Source organism: Kogia breviceps, chromosome 13, assembly GCF_026419965.1.
Source record: "Kogia breviceps isolate mKogBre1 chromosome 13, mKogBre1 haplotype 1, whole genome shotgun sequence".
In the NCBI taxonomy this organism is placed as follows: domain Eukaryota; kingdom Metazoa; phylum Chordata; class Mammalia; order Artiodactyla; family Physeteridae; genus Kogia; species Kogia breviceps.
This window is the reverse complement of record NC_081322.1, coordinates 475,803-493,734: the sequence shown is the minus strand read 5'-3', so window position 1 is coordinate 493,734 and position 17,932 is coordinate 475,803. Positions and strand designations below refer to the sequence as shown.

The window sequence follows — 17,932 nt, the reverse complement described above, 5'->3', positions numbered from 1 at the left end:
AAAAAATTAAAAATAAAGTAGTAGTCACCAAAATCACAATAGTTGAGAGAAATGTGACCATGAACACAGACTACAAAACTGACTTTGTCTTTAAGAGGTGTTATTTTGCAATGCATTGCACATAAAATTAAGTTTGGAGCATTTTAGCTTAGAAGTTTAAAAATGCTTCATTATTTATATCTCTTATTAGGACATGTGAAATCTAACAGAAATAAACTCCTCAAACATTTTTGGAGGGAAAAAAACTACTTTGATAGTAAAGTTCATTGACTGTAGGGATATTGGCCTTCTGAGCTCTATCTACGGCACTGAGCACATCCTGGCACGCAGCAGACAAAAATGAAAACTGTTTCAAATTTCCGAGGGGCAAAACTTTGAGAATGCCTCTGCTGTTGTAAAAGGAACTTTAGTATAACTAGCAGTACCTTTAGTTGCTTGTTTTAAATAATGCTGAGGTCAATAGACCAATCAGGTGAAAATACCAACCCAAAGAACAAGAGGCAGCTTGTGAAAGCTAACAGACAACAGTGATATATCATGGTTACCGATTCATCAGTGGTACAGTCTTTAAAAGGAGACTTTTCTTTACCAGTAGTTTTCAGATCAACCAGAATTCCTGACATCAAAACCTAAGATGTTTTTCATAAATGGAGATACATTAAATTCGGAACACACGCACACACACCAAACAGGAAATAATATTTTGAAAATCCTTTTCCTGAAACAAATTCATAGCTGATTTTGAGTACAGGATCAAAAAGGAAGTATCCATCTACAATTCAGATGCTTTAGATCCTAAAGCATCATTAAAAACAAATGGAAATAAAAAGCAACCAAAATGTCATTCAAATTTTTTGATTATTAGATCTAAGAAACCACTGGAAAGTGCTGAGGAGGAATATTTCAGTTCTGATATCATAATGACTTCTTATTCAATACAGTACTTCTGAGTGTTTAAAAATGTTTTTCATTGGTATTTATAAATCATTTAAAATGCTGTTATGTGGATATTATATGCACAATTTAAAAAGGGCTACAGACGACCACACTGGTATTTACTGTACATTCTCTAACCAGAAAGACATCCATTCAATCCCTCTGTTTCATCTTGCTGCAAGAGGAATTCTAATCCTTTCTCAGTGAGGAGCAGCCTTTCCCTACTCCCAGTCAATAGGTAGCCCTTCTGGCCCCCATCATCTCTTTAATCGTCTTCCTTGCTGGCTATTTTTGTTCATCACCACGGCCAGATTCAGTGGCCATGGCAGCCACAGAGAAGCCTGGCAGAGAGTAGAACCCAATCTCACAGGTCTCAAACAGAGTCCACACTACCTGGCATTTCTAATCTGGCATCTCCAGATTAGCTCTTGTCTAACACTATCTGAAGGACGAACCCTAGAACAGCTCACATTCCAGCTTCTGTCTGACCAAACTGTCACAGTGGGTCTAAAGGCCCAGCTCAATGACAAGCCTCCAATTAGACCTGTGGAAGCGTTCTAAACAAAAATCTGGGAGTGTGTTTAGCTCTGCTGCTCATGAACCCAACAGAAAACACAATTAAGTAATTTCTTAAGAAATTTCAGAAGCACACAAAACTTTTGAATTGAGATTTAAATATACACTGGAGAAATGAACTAGAGGATTTTTTTTATAAGGAGATAATTTCAAAATGTCTATGTGGCTCTTAAAGTCATAACAAAAGCAGAGGATAGAATGTTACCAGTGTCTAATGAATCTCTACCACAGAATCGCTTTCTACTAGACCCAGAGTAAGATTTTATCTTCTTTAAAGATGGGTCTCTGTTCCCCAAATTATAATAACACAGAACATACATCATTACATAAAATATTACGCCTCTGGACTTCTTGAGAGATTATATAGACTGTAATGAATATAACAGTATCATTAAAAATTAAAGCCAAGTATGTAAATCTGTCAATGATATGCTATAATTTTCTAATTTTAAAAACAGAGAGGTATTTAAGTATCCTTTTAAACCTTTATCTCCCTTCAGACTCTGCCCAAACTGAGATAAATGAGGACCTATTTTCTTCTTAACCTGCCAGCCTCTCTAACAACATGACTAGTTTTACTTCTGTTCCATGGTGAGAGCAGTCTATACAGTTGAAATAAAGATGATTTACCATTTCTAAAAGATATTCATTGAGTTACATATTTAAATATCTACATTTTTTAGGTTAACGTGTATTTGGGGTACTTTTTAAAACTTCAATGTAAATGTTAACATTAATAATGTAAATAATTAAATAATTTAAAATGAAAGCACAGTGATTTTCTTTGCTTTTTATTACAGTGGTACAAAATTAATAAATCTATTAGATTATAATCTAAGAAAGAAATTTTAATAGTATTTTATGCACACAATTTTTAGCCATATCCAGGAGGATACCAATATCTTATTTAGGTATGCACCTGATCAAAGAACACTATCTTCTCATAGTAGCAAAAATATTTTATATTAATATTCTGTCTATTAGAAGGCACTTTCCCGCAACTTTTAAATAAAAAAATACAATGCCATCATTTTCTGAATTGTTCTGTGAATTTTATTTATGAAGAATTCTTGGTACTTAATTGGTATTTTAATAATGTAAATACAGAGACCATTACTTTGGGTTTCCCTAATTTTTAATAAAAATTTAAGGTTAACATTTAAATACAGAAACATTTTAAGGGATAATAACGATAATAAATTATTAAACACATTTTGATACTATTAAAAATGGGTAACCTTTCATTATGACAATTTTCTTCAATTACAATAACTTATTTTTATTTGCAAAGACAGAAAACTCATATATTCATTACTGGTATATATGGTAGCAGTTCTTAACTCTCTCCTATCATCTATTTCTAGTTAAAGAACATGTTTGGAACAGAAATTTACCATAGCAGAATGACAAGTTGATTAAACAAAAATAGTTCCTGCCAATTATGAGAAAGGTCCTACAGTAATTCTGCACATGTGAATGATCTTGATTCTACATCCAAGGGGCCGTACAATGTACCCTCTTAACAGATAAAAGGACTGATAAGGAAGCTCTACTATTGTTTTTGCTTCCTAGATAGTCCCCAGAAAAATCACTCATCTACCACTACGACTTTTTCAAAAAAGGTTCTTTTGTACATAGAAATTCCTCCCCTTCACAGGGGACACAAAAATCAGTGCAATGATTAGCAGAACTACAACATCAGTGTTCTCGCTATTCGTGCCCCTCCTCCATCCCTGGGACATGTTGAAAACTAGGAGAAGCAGCAGGGAGAACAGTTCCAATGTTCTGATTACACGCCTACGAAGAGTCATGCTTCATGGATAAGACACTGTTTAAACATTTTTCAAGGCCTCCTTTTGATTCAAGTTTAAGAATGAAAAAAGGAGCTCAATAATTAAATACCGCTGCCTTTAAAGAGGAAACAATTTTATAAGAGTAGGACAATATTCATATTATCTCCAGAAATATATTTAATAGCTACAAAAGAAATAGTAAGTTAGAATGATTTCCAAGAAAGATGGTTGGCCTACATTCAAAAATGCATTAAATGCTTACAGGCCTCTGCCCTGGGCTTCCCTGGTGGCGCAGTGGTGGAGAGTCCGCCTGCCGATGCAGGAGACACGGGTTCGTGCCCCGGTCCGGGAAGATCCCACATGCCGCGGAGCGGCTGGGCCTGTGAGCCGTGGCCGCTGCGCCTGCGCGTCCGGAGCCTGTGCTCCGCAACGGGAGAGGCCACAACAGTGAGACGCCCGCGTACCACAAAAAAAACCCCCCCACACACAAAAAACAAGCCTCTGCCCTAGGTAAGACCATTTATGGTGAACTATGGATTAATAATTTCATGCATACTACATTTTTCACTCAGAGAATCACTTACCTGTGTGAGGTCAGGAATGTCGCCTTTATCGATGCCAACTTGCTGCGGATTAAAAAAAAGTTACTTAATAGGTTTTTAAAAATTAATTTCTTAGATCACCTATAGAATTAGTTAAAACCACAGCTCAATCTTGGTATAAAATAATAATTATTATATATATCAATCTCACTTTGAATATGTGCTTTTTGTGGAGTTTTCCACTCAATATAAGAGCAATGATTTTTGGCAGTATAGATATAACAAATGTACAGGATTTTGCTAGAACCCGAAAAAAGAACTTAGGAAACTGAACTGTAAAAGGTTTCCTCCATGGTTAATGGCAACTAAAATTTTTTTTAAACACTGCAACAAAAATTAAATTGTTAATTATGCCCAGTCAGTCCTCTGGACAGGGAATGTTCACTGAATTTTAATAACTTGTTCAGGGTATAGTTTCCACCCTTCCTCACACAGAGAGAACCACTGTGACATCCAAGATGTATCCTTCCAGAGTTTCTTTATGCATATCCAAGGAAATAGTAAAACCATAAATACATAGTTATTTCCCACATTATTATACGATAATAGTGTATTATAGACACTGGGATTATACTTTTCATTTAACAACACATCTTGGAACTATATCCGTATTAATACACAGAATTTCCTCATTTTTAAACAGCTTCCTTGTCTTATCATTTATTTAACAAGTCACCTATTAATGAACATTTAAGTTGCCTGCAATCCCTTGCCATTGCAAGCAATGCTGCACACATCACTTAGCACCTGTGTGGACACATCTGTAGGACACATTTGTAGAAGTGGAATTACTAGCTAAAAGCAATGTGAATTTTAAATTTTGGTAGCTTGGGGAAAGAAGAGAGGGAGGGAGGGAGGGGCAGAAAAAGAAAGTGCTATCAAGACTGCAAATATGGGAATATATTAATAAAGGTGAATCAATGAAGAGAGTACACAGGCATTGACTATGCAAGCTTATCAACTCTTTTGTGGGTTTGACAATTATTCAAAATAAAAAGCGGGGGAAAAATACAAATCATAACTTCCTTCTCTCATTCTATATAAATGATGAAATTGAGGCTTAAAGAAGCAAAGCGGGTTAAGCCAAGTCTCTCTGTGAGAAACTAAGTGCTTCATTATGCTGATGGAAATGTGGAAGCAAATACAGGAAGCCTAAGTGTCGGCTCCTGAAAGACAATAAGGCAAACTGGAGAGGGGCGAGTCCATTTGTGTGTCAAATGCTGAGCTAACTTCTTTCCTTTGCCTTTTCTATATCTAAAGCAGCGTAGGGAGACACAACAGGGAAGAGATATGGGGATATATGTATATGTATAGCTGATTCACTTTGTTGTAAAGCAGAAACTAACACACCGTTGTAAAGCAATTACACTCCAATAAAGATGTTAAAAAATATAAAAAATAAAGCAGCGTTTCTCAGCCTTGGCCCTATTGACATTTGGGGATGATACTTCTTTGCTGGGGGCTGTCTTATGTCTGCCCTAAACTCACATTGTTTCCAAGTATGGAAATTATAAATTAAGGCAACTTCATTCTATTTATTTCCATATTTCAACACCTCTTGAGATGATCCATTAAAATAAATATGAATATGAACGAAGTCAGTGTTTTTTAAACTAAAGCATTATGGGTCCCTAATATTGGAATCACCTCCTTAAAAGGTGATGCGATTCTATTAAGTGGGTAACTCTGTTAAAGGAAAGCTTCCTTTACATTGCTATTCTTACTGTCCTGAACTTCTGAACCACAATGAAGTCGGAGGATGGAGATGAAGTGTGACTGTATTACAGAAATCTCATCACTTTCTGTCTGCAAGTATTCTGGGAGGTGTAACTCCTCTGAGTTGGTATTTACCTTGGAATAGCAAACTAAGAATAATTTAGTTCTATAAAAGGTAAGTGCGTTTAGCAGACACGCCTATTACTTGTAAAATAACCATTTTACAAAGTTTCAGTTGTCTGCTTTAGGAGACTTCAGTATAAGAATTCAAAGCACAGGAAGTTTTCTGTACTTCAAGCAATTCCTCTGCAAAATTTGAACATACCCACAGGAATTATTCAATTACTCCACATTTCTTTTAATACGATGGGAAACTTAATGTTAACATTTGCCATGTAGCCTATGTATAGAGTTGTATTTTAAAAACAACATTCTTGCAAGTCATGTACATATTCTTCAGGCAAATGGTATTAACAACAGGGTAGCTTATTGGGTAGGAGTCCATACATATGTACACCACACAAGCACTGCTTGGTAGAAAAGAGAAGCTTTGTATATTTGTTGAAAATTTTCTGTATTTACCAATCATAACCAAACCATTCAACACTGGTATCCAAACAGTTAGCGTTTAAATTATGAACAATGCGATTTAAATGTGAAAGAAAACACTAATAGTTAACCCATTGCGATTTTTATTCTATTAAAAATAATTTTGTAAATTAGTATCCATTCTATAAAAAGTCTTACTCATAATGTTTGAATAAAATTAAAATATTTATTATTATGTTGCTTAAAGACAAACTCTCAAAATGACATCTAATTTCTGTATACCTCCTTCTCAGCAGCCTGAAATGGGCCTGTGATGTCACGAGGTTATCAAGAGACACAAAGTAAAATTTTACATGTAAGAATAGAAGGAGCTGATATATAAGCACCCTTTTTCTCAGGGAGACCTTGAGCCCAGCCTTACTATGCTGATTAGAGAAATATTGACCCCAAATTGTAACACGTCCAGCTCTTTACTCTTTCGATATACACAACATCAGATGGGAAAACTGGGAAGCACGTGCATCAGGAATTAATCCAACAGTGAAATAATCTTCTGCCCTGGGGGTTTAGGTATAATTGATCTTCTCACAGAAAGAAATTAGGCAAATTTTGCTAGATTACATTGATAATTACAGTTGAACCATGGGAAAATCATATCAAACACAAAAAATAAAACTTGTGTAGCAGCAAAAGTTTCCAGCAATTCTATCCTTCCTTAAAGGCCACCAACATCAATAAACCCATGGAAACATACATGAACATGCTTTAATGTATATGTAATTTATGAAGCTAATCTTTACCTTTTGTTTCCCATATTGATTTTTTTTAACAAATTCTGATTATAAACTGTATGGATCTAAGCTCAAGAGACAGTATTTTGCAAGATTATTTTAGTCTTGGAATTTAAATGTGACAATTATCACTCCTGTGAATAAACGACATTTGAAGAATAATGCTTGGACTAGAGTGCTTTTGAAACTATGTGTATAAAATGCCTGTTCTTGTGCTATATTCTGAAAATGGCGAAAACAGCAAAAACATGGCATGAATGTCCCACGTCCACAGCATTCTATGCTTTGCTGGTGAGCTTCAGAACCCTTCCCACAAAACACTTCAGTCAGCCCTAGCAATCAGTTAGCTGACAAGCACGATAAGAACCCATCTGTCACCCTGACAAAGGAATGTAATAAAATGTCATAATTTCCACTATGAGTCAATCATTGGATTTCATAAGAGAAGACACCAATTTACAGATAACCTCAGGAAGAACAACTGTACGGTTACTGTGACTACGTATAAAGAGACATCCTTAAGACACAATTTATAAACTTTATAAAATTAATTATACTTTGTTTTCTTTTCTCCTTGTATTGAAATCATTTTGACAAAGTAAGAAAAGTCAGGGCTTCTCGTTTACACACCAAGAACAATGGACAGACTTTGCTAAGGGCTTTCTTCTACAGTTCAATACAAAGGAAGCACTTTCTTACAATCAAGGGCAGCCATGAGGTGAGACGGAGGGACGAACCGCCTTGCAAAGCTGTGAGTCCATCACCCATGAAACTTTTATTTGGACACAGGATGATCTTCTGATTGAAATGCAAGAGTGTAGAGCCCCGCTCTGGGTGAGAATCAGGATGGAATGTCTTCCAAGGCCACTTCCAACCCTAATAACCTGTGACTCTGTGACACATTGTCATGCTGGATTATGAACCCTACTGTTTACTCCACATACATGTGTTACTATCACTCACCTCTGCAACTTTGAGAAATTCAGACACTCGCGTCATCCTAGTTAGAAATCGTTTGTAAATTTCTAGAGCATCTTTACATTGTCCTTTCTTCATTTCAAAAAACTTTTCTGGAAGAGATAGACAAGCATTTCGAAAAGTGTATTATATTCAATCTTCTTCTAAGCTTACACTGATACTATTACTTAACAACTTTAATGTTTGAATCAAAACACTTGGCACTAACACTTATGGGAAATATTAAAAAACACCTAAACAAGGGAGGTCTGAGTAGTTTACGAAAGGTGTTATGTTCTAAGGTGTCTCACATCAAACAATTTAAATAATGAAAATACAGTTAAAGTAGAAGAATATATTAATTGTCACAACAGGTATACTTCATGATACATATATCGTAATATTCTGTTTCAGAAAACAGCATCAAATTCTTGCTGATAACAATCTCAAAAGTTAAAACTGCACCCTACAGCATCCTTATTTTCTTACCAGTTCACTATAAAGCAATAATCTATATATTATAAAGCAATAATCTATAAACTTCCCTGAATTAAAGAATTCTTTAAATTGTTGTCTACACTCCATGTAAGTGATACTTGCTTTTACTGGTCATCAACTATTTCTTTCAAACATTATGTCTTTTTGTTACAAAATAGTGGAGTTGCATCCTTTCTAGTCTATAATCGTATCCTCTTTCTCAACTTTTAGCTTTCTAGACAGAAAAACAAAGGGTCCTTTTGCTGCTCTCTTCTGCCTCCCGAGACTAGAATTCAGTCATGAATTATAACTGTAGTATGAGAGTGTATTTTCTCCATACATGTTTTGAAGAAAACTAGCGTTTTAACAGTGCTTTCCCTAGCCAGTCATTCATCCATTCATTCAGTCAAAAATTATTGACATCGTGGATGGAGACACAGTCGGCCGGTGTCTACAACAGCTCCCTGGCAGCCCCGGATCATAACTGATGGCTCAGTATCTTCATTATTTCATATTTGCACATGGTTAAACATATGCTATTTTTACACTCTCTCACATTTGAAAGTTCTGGATTTCATTCGGCATGTAATTTTACTACCTCAAAAGTATTTTTAATTTTCTCAAGAAAGGTTTAATAATATATAATTACACAATGACAGTCTTTTGGTAATGTTACTTTTAACACAGACCTCCCCTGCAGGGTATTCGAGGGAAGCAAAAAGATCAAGAAAACAAACACATAATGTTTTCTAGTTGTTAGGATTTGAGAGGAAAGTGGGTCTCTTAAAAGATGGCCAAATTTAAGGATACTTTCTTTGTCCACCCACCCTGTCTTCTAAGCTAGAGACAGAAATATGGTGTTATTAGGGGAACAAACCTTTTCAGTTTAAACCTTTGAAAATTAGGACTTATTCTGGTAAAACACACCTTTCTTTCTTTTTAAACAATCTTCACATAAACAACTTCTTCCAAGTGTCTAAATTACTCTTCTTTACTGTAAGTTTATTTCTTTGAATCAGATCTTCAGTGATAACACAAAAAGAGAAATCAAACTGAATAATCTCAATCTCCTCTTAGAACCAACGCATCAAAATATTAAGCAGTGTTTTTTTGTCTCCTCTGGATGCTTTTTAAGTCGTTTGTATCTTTTGTGGTAATTTAGGAATCAGCAACAAAAGAGTTTCAATAATGATGGTTTTAGGTTATAATCTCATAAGTGTTGCTGAAACAGTGGTAATGACACAGAAAAGCAACATGTACTGAGCAATGCAAAGCTGTAAAGTTCCCTCACCGGCTTAAGAGACCAGAGAAATGAACACTTTTAACAGAGGGGATGCGTCACCCAGAAATGAGTCTCTTTCTTTCACAATAAAGATAACACATGTTGATTTTCAGTATCTGAAATGATCAAATATTGACACTTGTAACGTGAATCTTTATAAAGTGCTGATAAATTCCCTTGTCATATTAGTACTGACTTTTGCAGAATAACTGTCTGAGGAAAAGAACCAGATGAAAAGGTATCTCATCCCTGTAAAACAAACTGAGGCCTTGCATGTAGGCTATTACTAACGACCAGTAGTCAGTAAGGGAAACATCTTCTTATTCATGCGTCAGTTTCATTACAGTAATAAAATGTTTGCTAAGATTTGCAGCTCTGTTGAGTCCAACATTAGATGTACAGAACTGGTCATGAAGTCCTTGACTAAGACTCACCCATGATATATTTATAAAGTTAATTCCTAGAGCTTAGCTAGGAAACAAACAAAAAACAGACCTGTCTCAAAACACTTGGGATACTGCGTATACTTCTCTTCTAGAGTGTTACTTTTACAAGAGCAAGTTGACAGTGCTGAATGAAGGCCACTCAACGCCACAGTGTCACGAGGCCAGAATGTGCAACTACCCCTTTTGAAAGGTTAGGTCTCTAACATGAAAAGGTATGACTCTTCTCCTTTTCTGCTCCTAATCTTAGGCAAGAGACTCTCTTTTTCAAATTAAATGAAATAAAAAATATACACTGAATGTTTATTATTTTAGCATAAGGAGAAAATGCATGCTTAATCTACTCCATCTGTAAAGTCAACATAAAGCGAAGCAGAGCAGCATTTAAGGAGTGTTCAAGACAATAACAGAGGAGAGTCCCATGACTTGACATCTCTTAATTGCTAAATCAATGGTAAAGGCATTGAGTCCAATGTTCACGAAGCAGAACTGGAGATGAAGCGGGGGTACGCTGGGGAGAGAAGATGAGAATGAAACAACAGAGCTTCATTTCTGACTGGCACAGATTTTAGTCAGTGGGCAACTCAAAGTTTGAGGTAAGAACACAATATTTAAATTTAAGTGTCGACAAGTAAGCAGACCTGCAAAACTGAAGCTCAGGAGGAAGGGAAGGGCTGAAAGGATAGATGTGAGACTCCTCATAACGGAAACAGTAAGTTTGCCAGTGAAGAATACACAGAGAAAGCAAAACAGCAGATGGCTGGACATGAACTTCAGCAAAAGCTCACATTTATGAGTTGTAAAGAAGATCAGCCAGCAAAGGCGAATGGAAAAGTCTGTCTTACTGGGCTTGCCCCCAAACTCCCTCACCTGAAATAAAGGTGATGTGGTTTTGAGCTGCACACCACGGGCAGGAATCTCTCCCCAGGAAAGGCAAACCCCCCCCAGGGCGCTGTATTTGATGTTGGTGACTGGCCCACCCGATTCCATTCTATCTCTTTCTAGACTCATGAGGAGCCAGCGATCCGGATGCAAGTTTAGTTCTGCACATTAGACAGACCTGTGGGCGATTTGGAAGGGGAAACTGAGGCAGCAGCAGGTACGGGCCTCCTGCACCCGAGCAACTGTTTCTTATGGCAAGTGAACAGCAGGTACGGGCTTCCTGGACCTGAACAGCTGTTTCCTATGGCAAGTGATAAGATCCTCGGAGGGTGAGCTATCTTTCACAGCATTTCACTGTCACCCTCCGGCTTTCCTGGGCTTCAGGGAACAACTGTCACAGTCACAGCCACTTGACCTGACTTCCGACTCCCTGGATTACAGCTGCTTCAAGTGTCCATTCTCCAGCTCCCTCGTGTCAGAAGGCGGCCGAGGTTGTGTCAGCACACTTTCAAGTAGTGGCCTCAGAAGCAGTAGCTCCCCTAGAGCACAAGAGCTGGTTACTTTAGGAGCATCTCAGGAGGCCGAGACCAGAACCAGTTCCTGTAGGCTTCCCATAATTAAATGAGGACCTAACCCCTTGTTTTGAATCCCTTCCTACTTCAAATACGTCGAGTGGTTTCTGTTTCTTGCATAGACACAGTACTTGGTGGCTGAAGAGGCTGTAAGAATCAGACCCTCAAAAATGTCAGAGGGAGGGATCCGGGATTAGATATGTAACCTGCACGAATCTGAAGGCAGTGATGGCCACCTGCAACTAGTGGAGAGTGGGTTCTCGGAATCTATGCTGCCCGGGAGCAAAATAATTGCTTAAATCATGACCTGTGGTTTTCTGAAATAAGCACCTAGAATGAAGCTTATCAGGACACGCTGCTGCGGGGTAGACCATGATGAGAACAAGGCAGATGGAACTGTGGGGTGGACGGCCGCTCCCGACTCCACTGGAGAGCTTAAAAAGGAAAATGGCAACACAGGCTTTAAAATGACTGGCCCAAGGCTCCAGTCAGACTGTGGTGCTCCAAGCTGCCCTAAAATAATCTTATCCTTACAGACACAGGGCTGTCGTCGCTAACGTCAGAGAAGTCGAATCTTGTGAGTTGCTGAATTATAATGTATGTGGGCAAGTTAAACGTCCAGCTTCAGCATGGTCTCCTTGGTGAAAGTTAGGACTCTTATTGAAAAAGAAAGCTGGAAAGGATAGTACTTGGGTAGATTCAAACCAAAACGAGCTACCCTTGCTGGAATAAGCTTTCCTTTCTCAGTCTGAAGAGGCTGGTCCTGCGTTGCTTGGAGATCCTGTAATCAACCCACCTTCCACGAGGGAATAAAAATTCTCCTCGTGCTCCGTCCCTCTACTTCTCACTCCCTTCCCCTTGGCAACTGCCTCAATACCTAGAATGAGATTTAGGACCCAGCAATCCCGCACGTCCTCAGGAGACAAGTACAAAGCCTGGCTCAAGAGGAAAACAACATGCATGCTAAAAGAAGTACAAGACTGTGCAAATTCATGTTGGCAGTCGGGATGCCAGATAAAACACAAGACACTGAGTTAAATTTAAATTGTCAAAAATAAGTTTTAGTGTAAGTAGGTCCCAGATATTCCATGGGACTTACTAATACTAAAAAAGTTACTCATGTTGATCTGAATACAAATTGAACAAGATGTCCTGTATTTTTTTCCTCCTGAATTGGGCAATCCTAATTGATGAAATCTAGAGAATTCAAATAAATTCTAAAGGCTCTGAGCAGTAAAAAAGGACCATTACGTTCGTCTTTGTGATGTCACTGGTAATTCATCAATGTGGGTGAACATGCCAAGAAGCACCGATTGAAAATGCTGGCCGGTACAGCCAGGACGTGGAGGCAACCTAAGTGTCCATAGACCGATGAATGGATAACGAAGATGTGGTACATATATACAATGGAATATTACTCAGCCATAAAAAGAAACGAAATTGAGTTATCTGTAGTGAGGTGGATGGACCTAGAGTCTGTCCTACAGAGTGAAGTAAGTCAGAAAGAGAAAAACAAATACCGTGTGCTAACACATATATATGGCATCTAAACAGAAAAAGAAAAAAAGATTATGAAGAACCTAGGGGCAGGACAGGAATAAAGACGCAGATGTAGAGAATGGACTTGAGGACACGGGGAGGGGGAAGGGTAAGCTGGGACGAAGTGAGAGAGTGGCATGGACATATATACACTACCAAAGGTAAAACAGATAGCTAGTGGGAAGCAGCCGCATGGCACAGGGAGATCAGCTCAGTGGTTTGTGACCACCTAGAGGGGTGGGATAGGGAGGGTGGGAGGGAAACGCAAGAGGGAGGAGATATGGGGATATATGTATATGTAGAGCTGATTCACTCTGTTATACAGCAGAAACTAACACACCATTGTAAAGCAATGATACTCCCAAAAAGATGTTAAAAAAAAAATGCTGGCCTGAACATCCAGAAGTGGATCTAACACAGTTGTTCCCGAACTGTCGTCCCCCAGACCCAGCACCATCCAGGCCCTCACTAGATGTGCCAATTCTCAGGCCCTACCCCAGACCTACTGAATTAGACACTCTGAGTTAGTATCCAGCAACCTCAATTTTAAAAAGCCCTCCAGGGCTTCCCTGGTGGCGCAGTGGTTGAGAGCCCGCCTGCCGATGCAGGGGACGCGGGTTCGTGCCCCGGTCCGGGAGGATCCCACGTGCCGCGGAGCGGCTGGGCCCGTGAGCCGTGGCCGCTGCGCCTGCGCGTCCGGAGCCTGTGCTCCGCAACGGGAGAGGCCACAGCGGGGAGAGGCCCGCGTACCGCAAAAAAAAAAAATAAATAAAAATAAAAAAAATGAAAAGCCCTCCAGATAATCGAGTAAGAAAGAGCCTTGAAACAGCCAAAAGCATCTATTCCTACCCTTCTGCAAAGGGACATTTACCAGAGAGACTACGCACATGCGAAAGGGGACGTGCCCCGAATTTTCAGGGACATAGACTCTAAGCCGATGCTAGTCTCTGTGGATCCAAAATGTCACTACATTTTCTACCAATCTGAGTGGAGGCTTTCTGGGGATTAGGAGAGTAAAAAAAAAAATTAGATCCAATGGATGGAGGAAACCATCAGTGGTTATTTCCCCAGTTTCCTGAATACACAGAGGAAATACTTTGAAATACACAGAAATACTTTAAAGGCAGCAGGATCCCCACCTTGGTTTCATGATCTCTACAAAGATACAGGGTAGCAATTCCATCATATTCCCAGGTAACTTGCATACCCGGTTTGTGCAAAAGATGAGCGAATCTTAGAGATGAACTGTAGGTTACTAGAAACTTAATCAGGTGATGGTTCTCACTTGCAGAGATCCAGATGTGTCCTCCTTTCCAACATAAAATCAGCACAGTTGCTGACATGTGATAAGCATCTATCAAGCTAGCAAGTTCTTTTCTATCTACCCCAGTAAACACAGCCCATCAGAAGTCGTTTTCTTTCATCTGGCAGGGATGCCAGTACATGGTCACTGTCTTATTTCGAATATATTAACCTCACTGGTTGTCATAATGCCACTGGATATCATTTGATGACATCAGGTTGACTGTGGCTGGTGGGAAAGAATTTCAGGTATGCTAGGTGCCTACTAAGTCTCACAGGCAGGTCAAAGGGAAGGAGAGAGAATCTATGAAAGCCCAGGGACCTGCTACATCAATGAAGTTTCTGCAGGTCCAAAGGTCCCCTCCATCTGAAAGACACTGCTTCACCTTGCACTGCCTGTAACGAAAATGCAGGCGATAGTGTTGCTGAGCTTTTCTTGGTTTTGGAGGTAACAGAGACAACGTGTGTATGTGCTGCTCTAAATGCAGTATCGGTGTACGGTGTCAGATGGAAGCAGGGCCCAGATCAAGGAAGACTCTGCAATTGCTCCAACCTGGGGCCACTCGGGCCTTCGTTCCTGCAGAGCTAAAGGCGCTGCAAGTGTCTACAGCAGATCCAAATGCTGCAGGACGACTCTGGCACACGCCAAAAGGAAAATACAATAGAAGCCTCTCCCGCTTTGGAGCAGGGCCATTTCTGTTTCAGACGGTAACTGATCTCCTTTGGAAAAATGGCTCTAGGCTTGCTTCTAGAGACGGAAGTTCTGACCAGAGAATACCAAGTGATCGCAAGATCTCAAGCGACATGTTATACACCAAACCATAAAGCCAGACAGGTGCAAGAATATACTCCATCATCAAATGGAGGTAGTAATATAAGCGATCCGCCTCAAGCAGTGCCTGAAAACCCATGTAGGTTGTAGGAACAGGAGGCTCACACTCCCAGCTCACCTACATCTTCTGGACGGCTACTTCTCCCTCCAATCATGCCCATGGCCTCTGGGGAGATCCCTATGACCAGCTGACAGAGGGAAAAAAATAATTCAAGCTTGGATGTTTTCTCAGACTGGCACTAGGTGGAAGTGGTTTGCTGAATCATTATATCCCAGAAAGGGGTGACCTTGCCAGCGGAAAGAAATCTTTTACTGTAGGTCAAACGTCAAGCAGTGTATCTGTCTGATTTTCACTTTATGGAGAATGAAAGATAGTGAGATGTATGGAACTACATCAAAATAGGAGCACCTCCAGGGGAGGCATCAGAGGTAGTTGTCAGCACAGTGGAGCAGGTATGTATCGTTATGGGACTTATTCCAAGAGGCAAAGCCTAGAACCTGCTCCCTCGGTCATTCCAAAATTTTGTAAGCATCAAAATCCCTGTGTGAAATCTCTTTCTGCTGAAAATAGCTAGAATGCTTTCCATTCCCTGAACGTAATCTCGACATAAGCACACACACAGACATGTGACCTGAATGAGCCGTGTACTTAGACTTTTATGTCCGCAGCACCCACGTCTTTGCATTCTGACACAGTCTCTCTTCACAGACACCATTCAGTCTTTCTACCTACCAAGTAAATTAATAACTCCATCGTTGTAGCAAGCAAAAAGTTTGATAAGGTCCTTGAAAAGAAGCATAAATGCAGCATTTATGACACCATTTGTTAGTTCATTTGGATGTACCTAGAAACAGATGAAAATTTCGTAAGTTAACTGCAGATCATCAAAAGACAATTTTTCTCAGAGCATGTTAAGAAGTCTCAAATGATCACTAAGAAAGGCATTCACATTCCCCCAATGCTGCGTAACTCCTTGAGGAACACCACCAATATCAAACACTGGATTGCCTAGTTTTTTGCTTCAATTTAAGCCAGTGAAGTTAGTCCTATCAATTATAAGACACGTGTACACATTCTACACATTCTACACATATAACGTGTATACACATTATACACATTCTATGTGATTAATGATCCACAGATAAATCAAATCCAACTTTTGAACACCTGGACTCTTGCTGCTTTTACTGTGCCACATTACATTCTTCTCCTTCCCCTGGGTAATGATCTCTGTGGAAGGGTTCAGGCTCCAGGGGCCTGCAGTGACTCAGAGAGGAAGCCTAGCACAGGGAAAACATCCCTTAGCCGGCTACCCCTAAAATAATTCTGCAGACTCACAGTATTCACCCAGCCACCAAATACTCTAATCACTCGCACAAAGAAGAATTTCTCTCCATTTCCCAGTCCTTGCTCACAACCCCTCATGCTCCGCTCTTTTTCCATTTCTGACTTCTTTTCTCCTTTAAGTAAGACAGTACCAACATGAAGGGTAAGGAGAGCAAAGAAAAATGAATAATAAGAAAAAAAGTTAAGAGAAGCAATTCCATATATACCTGGTGACGTCCTTACTGTAAAATCTGTCAAAAAACAGTAAGATGGTTTGGGGCTTTAAATGCAATTTCACAGGTGTTGGGTGTTGTGACTAGGATAGACAAAACCATCATCTTACCAGAGATTTTAGTTACTAATATTTGAGGAAAATCCTTGTTTTAGGCAACCACCCAAACAGAGGAAAGATAACAATGTGAGTTAAGAAGCTTCCTACATGGCAGAACATTTTATTTTCACAAATCAGGTGTTTCATTAATTAAAATTTTTAGTTTGAAGTAACTGCAAATCCACATCAAACTGTAAAAAGTACAGACTCCCATGTACTACTTACCCGTTTCTCCCAGAGGTAAAATCTTGCAAAATTATAGTACAGTATCACAACCAGGATACTGATATCAATACAATCCACCCATCTTACTCAGATTTCCCGCTTTACCTGTCGTGTGTACGTTTAGTTCTGTACCATCTTATCGCACGTGTAAGTTAGTGTATCCACCATCACAGTCAAGACACAGGTTTGGTTTTAAGAGACAAGCCACGTTGGTACTAGCAGGAAGAGGGACCATGACAAAACAAAAATAATTCTCTTCCATGGACGGTGCCATTTAAACAGACTGTATAAAAGAGTTTCTTCTAGTAGCAGGCTGGGGTATTCAGCTGTCTGAACGTACGTTTCGCAGCTACTTTATTTTGCTAAACACAACAGGAGGCCACCCTCCTGCTCTGAACACGGCGACCCGGGAATGCACCACCCGTAGTTTTCCGTGAAGGAAGTAAACGCCTGTAAACGTCTCTGACCACCTACAACCAAAATCCTCTGCCCCTCACTGACAGCCTAAACTAAGTGTCCATCTAATTCAACTGTATGAGGGAGACCTAAATCTGTTTCCTGAGGGAGTTCTTTATCTGTAGCCCAACTTCAAATGAAAGACAGCACGACTGTGTGAGAAGCATTTTCTGGCGAGACACGTACGTCAAATTCCAGCAGGGCGTCAATCTGCCCCTGCAGGACGGGCATGCTCTTCAGTAGTTTCTCAGGGGCCACTGTCCTCATGACACCGTCAGCCCTAAAGTTGAAAAAAAAACCAGAAAGGTAACACTTACTTGTATGTGGAAAATTTGAGACCACAT

At 39.4% G+C, this 17,932-nt stretch overlaps 1 protein-coding gene across 12 annotated transcripts in view; it reads right to left on the bottom strand.

The window, feature by feature from the left end:
- Positions 1–17,932, bottom strand: part of SNAP91 (synaptosome associated protein 91) — a 150,427-nt gene that overhangs the window by 77,474 nt on the left and 55,021 nt on the right. For all 12 annotated transcript variants that reach the window (XM_067011216.1, XM_067011218.1, XM_067011215.1 and 9 more), the window contains exons 6-9: positions 17,775–17,868; positions 15,983–16,094; positions 7,927–8,033; positions 3,890–3,931 (exon numbers count right to left, since the gene is read on the bottom strand). In XM_067011216.1, coding sequence (XP_066867317.1) covers positions 3,890–3,931; positions 7,927–8,033; positions 15,983–16,094; positions 17,775–17,868 — 355 coding nt within the window. The remainder of the gene's footprint in view (positions 1–3,889; positions 3,932–7,926; positions 8,034–15,982; positions 16,095–17,774; positions 17,869–17,932) is intronic.